Raw genomic sequence first — 11441 nt, 5'->3', positions numbered from 1 at the left:
CAAAATAAAACAATATCACTATTGTAATAAAACGGTTTCACTATAATATACAAAACAGAGTACTTAAGATATCATTATATCATTATATTTTACAGAAAAACCATAGGGTGACATGTTAACATGCAGGGAGACAGTAATGTGACAGAGAATCTTTCAGTGTGGAGTAAGTTAGATTTCATTACAATGCAAAGTGTCAACTAAAAGCCTAACAGCGCTTAGCAGAGGCTAATTTGTCAAGTCTGATGTCCATCTTCTGGGTTGTGAGAACACAGGCTAATGCATGTAAATGCTGAAATGACTGACAGTGATTATACTTACTGTGTGAATAGAATTATTGACACACACAGTCCTCCATTAGCTACCTTTAATGTGCCCATTTCTATCTCACACTCTTACATTTTACATTTCACGTTTGAATTTCCTGCCTTCCTCCAGGTTCTCTGGACTGCCTGCAGGGCCGATCTGCCAGTCTGTCAAGCGACGATGTCTTTGGACTGGGTCATGAAGGCTCACGTCTCAGTCAGTCGTCTCTGATTCCTCGTAGCTTCACCCTACCCTGTAATGCCCCATCTGCTTCACGTTCTTCCCAGCGGCCCACTCCTCGACGGCCGTCGTCTCCTGGCAGTGAGATGGTCACCCTGCATGAGTTCTTGCAGGAGAGTAATGCCCTGTCCCCACCCACTGTAAGTTGTTTTAACACTAACAACGTTTTAATACTTCTTGGCAGACTTGTTTGTTTGATGGTTTGACCTTTTGAAGAATAATCACATATCATTAGAAGAATCTTAAAACGCATGGTGAATCATACATCGTAGGATGTGTATTTTCTCACTTCAGATATCCTGTATCTTTTTCAACATATTGAAATTCTGGGTGCATGCTTGTGCAATGAGGAAAGCAAAAGGGAGTTTTATAAATGTATTTCATTATCAGTAAAGACATTAATGCTACTAAATAAATGATGCCTTATATTTGATCTGTTTGACCCTGCACCATGAAGTGTTGTTTGCTAATTGGGGATTATTAAGATAATGTCTTTGAGTGCTGTGTGAAACGTTTATGATGGAGACACTGACAACGTTTCAGCTACTTGCCAAACAGGTTGATATCACGTTTCATATTTGGAATAAAGTAAATATTTTCCATACAATTTTCATTAAATATTTGATAATTTCTCCTAATGCTTTTCAAATGCATAAGATTTCCACTTTTTTATAATGACAATGGAAAAGTCATAAAAACGAGGCTTCATATTATTGCAGTTAATATTGTTCTTAAGCAGTATATACATGGAAATATATAGCTGCATTTTTTTTGTTGTACTAAAGGGAGTTCCTTACAAGAAGAGGGGGTCCTAGGCATCACAAGTGGTGTGCCTGTGGTGAACCCTGCAAGTGATTTCTATTGTGATACTGGAATCGGTGCACAGTTAAAACCACATGCTTTTGCAAACATATTTATGATGATTGAAATGTCTTTCAGGTGCAGACAGGAAGTCGAGAGGATCTGATGACTGATTATTTCACCAGATCTACTCGACCTGTCCCTCTGCGAGATGACGCTAAAACCCCAACCAATTACGTCACGCCAACCATCAAGACTACTGCACCAGAACTAGATGGTCGGGCCCCTAAACCTGGACACAGTGTCAAACCAAGCATTCGGCTCATTGAGACCTCCACAGCTCTTTCTCAGTCGCAAACCCTTCCTAACAGAGCAGCAGGACTGCAGTCCACACCTCCGCAGATGTCCAGTCCTCGCGGAAGTGTGGGCGGCAGCGCCAGCCTGAGCCGTACCTTCAGCCTGGCCTCCGCAGACCTCCTCCGTTCCAACGGGCCGGACAGTTACCGCAAAGAGGCAAGTTCTCCCAGCCAAAATGATGTGGTGGTGAGGAGGCCTGGTGTGGTCGCCAGAGAAAGACCGATGTCTGCTAGGCTGGCTGGTTCTTCACCGCTGCCCGGAGACCCAGGGCACGTGTCTGTGGACCCCCGCCGTCTGTCTCTCGCTCAACCAAGAGATGAGTTGTCCCTGGCTAGTCCGCCTCCAGTGCGCTCTTCGTCTGTGTCACTGCAGGCTGAAAGGGAATACAGTGGTAGTGGTAGCAGCAGGGCAGGAGCAGTCCGTTCTGGACCTGCTCAAACCCGAGCTGCTTCACATCGAGGCGAGGTGGCCATGGTGACTCCGGTGCGAGCCGTATCAGCATTAAGGCTGAAGGATTTGGAGGAGGAACCTCGGGAGCAAAGGCAGGCAGAGTCACCTCAGTTGAAGAAAGCAGACACTGCGAACTTAAGCTGCACCACCAAGGAGCAGCCCACCAGTAAACCTGCTTCTCCCGACCCCAGCGATGACCCTCAGACTGTTTGGTATGAGTATGGCTGTGTGTAGAACCTCGGTAAAGAAACGCGTGTGAAACTACACTGTACACATGAAGGCCCCAAGCAGCTCTGGGAAGACTGGTAATGTCCTTCCTCTCTCCATCTCTCTCCAGGTGCTTCAAAGGCACCAGTTGTGTTTGGGGGTCTTGCACATGTTCAGATTGACCTGAAAACGAATGTACGGGGCACTTGAATGTATTTTTTCCCCTTCGTATCCAATCAAATGCCATTGATTTCTGCAGCTCTCCGCAGCTCCATGGCAGGCCAGTTCACGTTCTATTCTGAATGTGGAAAACAAACGTTGGGCTGTGTGCTCGGAGCCACTCCCAGGATAATTACGGAGTAGCGACTGCATCCATCTTTAGGAGGCGCAGGACAGGTCCATCACCGAGACAGCCTCATAGGAACCCATTATGGGAAGTGGCCTCTCTCATTCACTCCCTGCTGACATACCAAACAATCTACTCTTTTCTGCTTCTTGTGGGTGACCATGTATTTGGTGTAGGACCTGGGCTTGGCTCGGCTCGGCTCAGACTCTTTTCAGAAGCACACAACACTGAGCCAGAAAGAGAGAGAGAGACAGAAAGCTGTTGGACATGAAAATAAGATGGCACCTTATGATATAAGGTGGAAGAATGTATCGAGAATGGGTTTTGAGGGGTGGGGGGGGTGGGGTCTGGATTACTGGACATATTGCCCAGTTTCACACAAGCATTTAGAGTAGTTCTTAAAAGAAATTGAAGCTCAGTTTGGTGTTTTTTTTTTCTTTTTCTTAACACACTGATTTTATAACACTGCACAACTGTTATAATGACCAGAAGTTCTTTTATTGGTTTATTTATTAATGTCCTTGGACCAATTAATGACACTTGTTTGTGTGGTTGTTTTTGTGTTTGTGTTCAATTTTTCCACAATTGCTTTTTTTGTTTTGGCGTGGTTGATGCTTAAGTCTGATGATGTTGAACACTGGAAGAATGGAGTAGTCTCATTATACATGTTTTTCTCCTAAGTGAGGCATGCAGGTTAAAAAAGCCTATGGAATCCCAGGATCCCTCAATCATGTCACCAACCATGCAGCCTTTGTTCCCTGTCAGTTGTGCTGTTCTACCATCTCGTGTCACCATCTCCAACTTCTTATGGTCTACTGAGGCATTCATAAGTCAAGGGCAAGAGCTGATCACCAAAGGCAATGGTGTGTCTTCATAGAAATATCTTTGGATCAAGTATTCACATTGGGTGTGTGAACATAAGGAGAGTGTCCTGTTTAAATGTGCACAACTACTGGTTAAATGATTTTAGATATACAACTGTTTTTATACACTACTGCACATGAACATATATCAGTACCTGTAAAATATTGTGTGTTTGATGTAAGGAGTAGATACCCTAACAACCTTTTACACTTAATGTAAAGTTTATTGTGAATAATAGAAGCCTGTTTAGAGAAAGCTGTTTTCCAAAAACTGCTCTTTGTAATAAAGTTTTTTATATATATGTCTGGAGATTAAGGTTTCAGTAAATTAGTTCTATGACGTTTTTTTTTGTAAATGAGGAAAGCATAGGCTACAGTAACAGTTTGGACAAAATCTGGGGGAATATATAGGACATTTGCTCCATGCTAGTTAAAATTTATGTTAAATAAGTCATATCAGACATATCTGAAAAAAATCACACACAAAAAAAAAAGTGTTAAAAACGTCATGGGACACCAAAGTGTGAGTATTCAAGGTATGTAACCGTTCGAAACGCGTTTGTAATCCTTTCCATTGCGCACGGTCAAGGCGCTGTGAACAATTTCACCTTAACAAAAAAACTTAAATGTTTACTTCTACATCTGTCACATATAAAATAACCTTTATTACCAAAAGGCAGATGAACAATGAGGCGATTATGCTGTGGCACTGCCTACCTAGACAGCACTTCGGACATTCTAGCTGCGTTTCTTGTCGGTTTATCTGACTCGGAGCGCAGCTGTGATGGCCAAACGTGCTCTCTGTGCAGGCAGGTCATAGGATACGAGACACATCCTGTGTCCAAGACACTTGAGATGATTGTTTCGCTTTGAATAATTGTACGCATCATCACGTAAAATCTGTTGACGCAATTAATTTTCCCCCCTATTTTCCGACGTGACAACCCCGGAAACCCGGGAGCTATTTTTATTTCTGCGAGAATCGCATTTAAATCTCCATGACAGAGTCGGTGGAGCGGTCTTCGGGATATGATGTTCATCACATTGAGAAGTACCTCGAATGAGTCGCGAAGAATTAAAACCAGCCAGCTAAAGGTAATGTACTTTCATTAAATCTAATGTATATTCTGGTATATATTTTCCTATACCTGAAAAAGGTAGCCTAATTGTTATGTTAACTTTGTCATACTTTATTCATTTTTATTGGCAGTAGGACATAAGGAATACAATATGAAAAAATATTGTTCCCATATTAACTTATTATAAAATCTAAATTATAATAACTGGTATTTTTGCCAGAATATATAGTTCTCATGATATTTGTGTAGTAAACTAGACAAACAAATGATGCTGCTTACTATTTTAAAGCTTTCCAACTGCTAGCATATTTATAACACACATGTAGTATAATTATATATTTTCTAATAGTGTAATTTAAATGCGAATCTAGCAATTCTTACCAACATAGTCTACTCTGAAATCATTCTGACATATTTAGCTATTAAGATGTGCTACCAATATAAATGAACACGGTTTAACCCATAAGGTTCCAATTTCATGATGCGATCAATTACATACTCCAAATGGTGTAATGAGCCGCGCACAAGAGCAATAGACCACTACATTAATAATAAACAGGAATATTACATGTGCCGAATATTACATGTGTAATGTCCTAGTCATGGAGTCCCCAATGCTTGATTATACAATATTAGTGAAGAATTTGTTATTTGAAAGTTTTCATAAATGATGAATCAATGTGAAGTTTTGCGCTTCATAAAACAGATCTGACTTTGAATTCTGATTGGATGAGGCATGTTTTGAAGCCGATGCACACTTCAACCGAATTCTAGTTTCTATGTTGTTTAGTAACCGCAATCATAGTACAGTTTGGCTGAAAGAAAAATAAGATTCTGTTACAATAATTCGCAATGATTCATATATTTATTATACTATTGAGACAAAGTGTTGTGCCTAAAAGCACCCCTCACCAGGTTAAAAGCATTGCAACACAGTGCCTCTCTCATAATGCTAGATTACTCTGACCAAACAATTTCTCGTTCCGAACAGGAAGTGAATCGCTTGTATTATATACAGTATAAGACTTAATCAAAGTTTCATAGAGAAAATCAGCTCTGTAGTTTTATTGGGAAATGACAACTCTAGAGAGAAGTCTCTATTTAAGGTAGATGTTGAAACTGGCTCCATAAATCCTACAGAAGAGATAATCTGAAGTAACCTCTTAGAACACAAAAGCAAATCTATGGAAAACAGCTTTTCAGGTTGAAATGAGCTTGAGACACTGTTCTGAGAAATACTGATGTTTGTCATGTCTGAGCAGTATTACTGAAGGCAGCGCGTATGACTCGGATGCATTTAAAAGAATTTAATAGATAGGTGAAGAAACATGTTGTTCACGCTGCTTTATTGATCTGTTCCACAGTATTCATTGCAGTCAAGGTCTCAGTCCCACTATAGCTATCATTCCTTCATCAGCCAGACATTCTGCGAACCAGGCCACGGTCAAATTGAAAACGTATGTTCGCTCAAATTCTTGTCATGAATTAGGATATATAAAGATGTTCAAGATGGTTTAACTGCTCAATGACAAACAAAAAAACAAAAAAACACCTACGCATGTGTTAAAGCCAAGTGCAAAAGACGTATTGTGCAATTGCATATGGCATATTTCGAAATCAGTTGAAGAGTTTTACACTTCCTTCAACTTCATATCTCTTCCTGTATGCTTAAAATTGTTCAGTTTAAATTAGACTTTTGTTACTCGGCAGTCCCCTTGATGAAATTCCCAGAAAGCCATTTTCAGGGATGCAGAAGTACAACTTCCATCTGCGTGAACGGAGAAAAACCCCAAACTGTTTTTAACAAGTATCATAAAGTCATCAAAAGCTTGATTTTTTTTTTTTTTTAAAGATTACCATTACATTTTCCATAACATCCAATATGTACATCAGAATCTCAGTGAAAGTTGTAGTTTATCATGGCATTTTCTGGGTTGTATGAATACTGTGGTGGTATCTGGACACACTAATCATTTGAAATCCTATTTTGTTTGCTTCCCATAGAATCCATGGAATGTAACTTGGAGACCTCAGTCGATTAGAAAAACATACCTACACTTGTTGAATAAGACTCTGTGAACATGAGGTTAGAAAGATGAACATGTCTGAGGAGCAAATAAACTGCACTATAAGCTACGAGATTCACCAGTACCTGTTTTCGGTTGCGTACATCCTTGTCCTGCTAGTGGGTCTTCCTGCCAATACTTACTCGCTGTACCATGCCTGGCTGCAACTGAAAGCCCGAAATGAGCTGGGGGTCTACTTGTTAAACCTGACCATATCCGATCTGCTGTACCTGGCCTCCCTGCCCCTCTGGCTCAAGTATATCTTCCAAGGGGACAACTGGAGCAGCTCTGAGTGGCTCTGCCAACTGTCTGGTTTCCTGCTCTACGAGAACGTCTATGTCAGCATTGGTTTTCTGTGCTGTATCTCCATTGACCGGTACCTGGCAGTGGTCTACCCTTTCCACTTCAAGGCATTCCGATCGGTACGAGCAGCATCGCTGGTCAGTGTGGTGGTCTGGCTCAAAGAGCTTGCCGTAGGAATGGTGTTCTTCTGGCACAAGGAGCTCAGCAGAGACAGGAACAACCAATCTGTGTGCTTTGAGCACTACCCCATGAAGACATGGGAGTACCCAATAAACTACTACCGCTTTCACATAGGTTTCCTGTTCCCTTTAGGAATCCTCTCTGTGTCGTACTTTCGAGTCCTCCGAGCAGTGGGCAAGAGTGCAGGCACACAGACTGCCCAGAAAACTCGCATCAAGTACCTGGTGACCAGCACCATCGTCATCTTCCTGGTTTGCTTCTCACCATACCACATCTTTCTGCTGGTACGCACCATATTTGAGCGGGACTGTGACTTCATTGAGAACATTTTCAACTACTACCACTTCTCTCTGTTGCTTACTAGTTTTAACTGCGTGGCGGATCCAGCGCTCTATTGTTTTATCAGTGAGAGTGCCCAAAAGAGCATCCAGAGGGCTCAGGAAGCTTGTACTCGGGTCTTATGCTGTTGCTCAAAAAGTCATGGAAGGTTCAACACACACTCTACCGAGCTTGCAGCCGCCAATGAAAATGTTACAGGTACCTCAGTAGTGACTTTCTTGCAGCAGATCAAAACTGATGTTTGAACATTTTTGTTGTATTAATTATCCATACAAAGGACATCGTACCCTTTAGCTACAGGCTCTTCAGTGGACAAAGGAAGCATCATAGATGTACAGCTGCATATATATATATTTTTTTTATTTTGCATTGGTTTAAACATTATCCGACTTTGTCAGAGTCAGTCCTGTATTTAGTTCTAAAAATGAATAGTAGTATTTCATGCTTTTGCTAAACTAGCCTGCTAACTGTTACGTGGTGTAATGCTCAGGGATTGCTACCTTGAAAATCACTAGTGGATGACATTTGATGTTTTAGGAACCAATGAGCTAAACGTGCATGTAGCGGTTAAAAATCTGTGTCCAAGACTAAAACCATTTCTTTGCTTTCAAACCTCATAGGTTTCCAGTTTCTTTAATACTGTACTTAACCCAAAAATGAAAATTCTGTCATAATTTACTCACCCTAATGAATATAGTCTGTAGTTATCACTGCAAATATTTCTTTTTTTCAGATGCAAACTTCGCGAGTCAGATTTAGTTATGAAACATAGTTACGTTCATTGATGTGAAACCAGGCACAATACAAATGTGATGATACTTTTATGGTGCTTTTATGTTCTTTTTGGTGTATAAAGGGGTCATATGATGCTGCTAAAAAGAACATTATTGGTGTAAATAAATGTTTATGCGGTTTAAGGTTCAAAAATCACATTATTTTCCACATACTGTACATTATTGTTTCTCCTCTATGCCCGCCTTCTGAAATGCATCGATTTTTACAAGGCTCATCTAAGCGAGGTCTGAAAAGCGAGGTGTGCTTTAATTGGCCAGCTAACCAGTGTGTTGTGATTTGCCGAATACCTCAAGCGTGTGACGGAAATGTTACGCCCCATAACATATTGTGATGCCCTGTTCGGCCTGAGCAAAGAGACATAAACATAAAAGCCATTATAAATGTGATATAAACATGATTTCTAGTTGTGTCCTCTTTTGGAAGGCCAAACAAAGAAGTTTCGCTTTCTCAACGAAACAACATCACACACCGCGCGGCCTTGAGTGAGTGGAGGCTGGCTTGAGAACGGCACGGTTGGCTGATTCTACGTAGGAGCATCCGTTGGGCTTGCGACAACCACATGTGACGACCCCGGGCTGGACTCATGTTAGAACGAGCCGTTTCGGGGGATGTGGACCAGTCTTAACTATTATAAAGAATATCTCTTTGGATTTGTGAGTTTACAGGTCTTCTTTATGCACCGAGAGCTTGTAACACTCCAAAGAGAAATAAAAAAATTTAAATTGCATCATACGACCCCTTTAACGGTTCCTGGTTGCTATATGCTCTTATTTTATGGAAAATAACAACAATTTTTGTGTTCCATGATAGAATTTAAGTCGTTAAGTTTGGAACACTGAAGGTGATAAGGTGATATAAATGATAATAGATGTTTTATTTCGGGGTGAACCTTTCCTCTAAGAAAACAAAAGCAATGAAGTTATTATCTTTGTTGCCTATACTTACCTTTTTCATGGACAGACATGGAGCACAAAGACATCTGACAAGCAGAAAAGGTACACAGTGTGGGTGTGAAGGGTCAAACACCTCCAAACAGACCATTTTAACCTGGACAGCTTCCTACTGTGATTTCATATCCTCGGAAAATAGATGAGGAAGAAGCGATTGCTGCATGCTTACAGAAATCACGGATCTTCTCTTTGCTCAAACTGCTGAGGTAAATAAAGGTGATGAGTGTCTGGTGCAGGGTTTACATTTTAACGATGGAAGTGATCACAGGTAATACCAGGAGTCAGGAGTTTGACATGAACTGAAAGAAACAGACACACAGAAATGTTCTCTCATTCCTGCTCATTCAAACTATGTTTACAATGGATAATCAAATTGCATGCAGGTTCTATGTATATGTTGCTTGTGAAAAATAGCACAGCAGTAATTGTAAAACACTGATATAAGAGTAAATAGTATTTGTCATAATAGGTGAACAAACCCTTGCAGAAAAATATGAGATATGTGGTGGAAAAATCTGTGTTGCAGTTCTTCTCTCTTATCACCAGACCGCTGGCTGCTTTGTCTGCATACTTTGTACATTAAAGTATGTGTTGCCTATCTCATATCTTCTATTAATATGATTCATTATATTTCCTTCCATATTATTATTAAAGTTGAAAACGTGTCCTATATGAATAGTAAAAACAAAACTAAATCATTCAATTATGATAGAACTGTCCCTTTAATGCAAAAGACTCAGAGAAACACTTTCATCACATAGCGAAGCCTACTCTTTCTTGGCTGTGAAATTAAACAAAGATGCATAACAGGAAGCCTAAAAACATATGGGATTAATTAGTATAAATTCAGATTCCCAGTAAAAACGTATATACAGCACCAGTTTTTTTAAAGAAATTGAGAGATTGGCCTATTTATTTTATTTTCATGCATGTTAATCCGGTCCCAGAGAAATGTTTAAACTTTCAGGTGTAACCAGAGCCAGACTTATTAAAAGTCTGCAGTTTATTTTACTTTATGATTAAGGGATTTTGGGATGGTCTTCTCCAGTGTTGATTTTGGTTGAACCTTGGAAGAGGGAAATACATTTATCTCTAAAAAGGTCAGTGATAATATACAAATTTCCAAATTACATGAATGTGTTATGTAACACGGATCTGAACTAAAACAGCTGCTTGTACTTCCCAATACACGAGAGTTGTTGTGTAATACCATGATATTTTTTTTATTAAAACTCCTTAGAATACAACGTGAAGCCTATATGAATATAATATAATAATAGTACAACCACAAAAACAAGGTAAAACCAAAGAATGTATCCAATTACGATTAAGTAGATTGAATCAAAGCCTTAGCTGTGGTTAAAAATAAAATTGCTTAGCTGTGCGGATGAATCACATGGGTTGAGTAATAGATATCACCATTACAGATCAGTCACAAATTATCATAGTAGTAAAAAATGTTCAAATAACAGAAAATATACAAAATGTAATTTTGAGCAGTCATGTCCATTGTGGGTCCTGTTCTGTTTTGATTGGGGGTTTTGTCACTTTACCTTATTATCTCTGCAATGGATGATTCTCCACAAGTTTGCAGTTGTACTGTCCATGTTCAATGATAGCTAGCTGACGAGATTAAATCTAAACAACACTATTTATTGTTGCAATGCGCCATTTAGAGTGGCCGTCTAACCGGATACGCACGGACATGACGCAAGCTGGTTCCCGCCGAATCTGACCCGACAGAAATAAAAACATTATTGAATTTTAAGATTATTTGTAGTATTTTATGTACTGGCTTTATCATATAATTTCATTATTTTTTTAGGTTCGCAGCTTTAAACCCCATATTGTTTGTTGACTGAATAGGACGTGTAGCCTAAGTTACCTCGTTTGATGGATATATGTTTGTAATATCTTGAAATCAATTGTTAATTTTTATTTTTTAGCAAATATTCTGTAAACGGCAAGAAATGGGATTTAAAGTGAGAAGCAATGATTGTTTAACAAGGTGAAAGCACAAAAAAAAAAAAATCTCTCTGTAAGATTGTCTATAAAGAATCAACTAAATGTAACAAAGGCAGCTCTTTTGATTACGTTCCCATACTCATATTCATCTGTGAGAATATGCAAAGGTTGAGTCGGCTCTGACGCTGGTCACAGAT

The 11441-nt window shown here is 39.7% G+C and overlaps 2 protein-coding genes across 5 annotated transcripts in view; both read left to right on the top strand.

Moving 5' to 3' along the window:
* Positions 1 to 3869, top strand: part of LOC113060468 (protein Daple-like) — a 53481-nt gene extending 49612 nt beyond the window's left edge. The window contains exons 29-30 of one of the 2 annotated variants that reach the window (XM_026229395.1): positions 436 to 683; positions 1483 to 3869. In XM_026229395.1, the coding sequence (XP_026085180.1) occupies positions 436 to 683; positions 1483 to 2385 (1151 nt within the window). In that variant the 3' untranslated portion in view covers positions 2386 to 3869. The remainder of the gene's footprint in view (positions 1 to 435; positions 684 to 1482) is intronic. The other variant, XM_026229396.1, reaches the window with a different exon arrangement.
* A 101-nt stretch (positions 3870 to 3970) lies between these two features.
* On the top strand, positions 3971 to 8469 carry LOC113060469 (ovarian cancer G-protein coupled receptor 1-like). Of its 3 annotated transcripts, XM_026229400.1 has the most exons (3): positions 3971 to 4662; positions 6651 to 7479; positions 7560 to 7649. In XM_026229400.1, exons 2-3 carry the CDS (start codon positions 6742 to 6744, stop codon positions 7563 to 7565), a joined length of 744 nt encoding a protein of 247 aa, XP_026085185.1. In that variant the 5' UTR covers positions 3971 to 4662; positions 6651 to 6741; the 3' UTR covers positions 7566 to 7649. The 3 variants fall into 3 exon arrangements, with proteins under 3 accessions (XP_026085185.1, XP_026085183.1, XP_026085184.1); XM_026229398.1 differs by having other exon boundaries at positions 6651 to 8469; XM_026229399.1 differs by lacking the exon at positions 3971 to 4662 and adding an exon at positions 5678 to 6103 and having other exon boundaries at positions 6651 to 8469.
* The last annotated feature ends 2972 nt before the right edge of the window (positions 8470 to 11441 follow it).

This window comes from Carassius auratus, chromosome 42 (genome assembly GCF_003368295.1).
Source record: "Carassius auratus strain Wakin chromosome 42, ASM336829v1, whole genome shotgun sequence".
Lineage (NCBI taxonomy): Eukaryota > Metazoa > Chordata > Actinopteri > Cypriniformes > Cyprinidae > Carassius > Carassius auratus.
The sequence above is the reverse complement of the archived record's forward strand: the minus strand, read 5'-3'. Positions and strand labels throughout refer to the sequence as shown.

Coding starts and splice junctions, on each gene's coding strand:
- LOC113060469 (XM_026229398.1), top strand. CDS start 6,742: ATGAACATGTCTGAGGAGCAAATAAACTGCACTATAAGCTACGAGATT.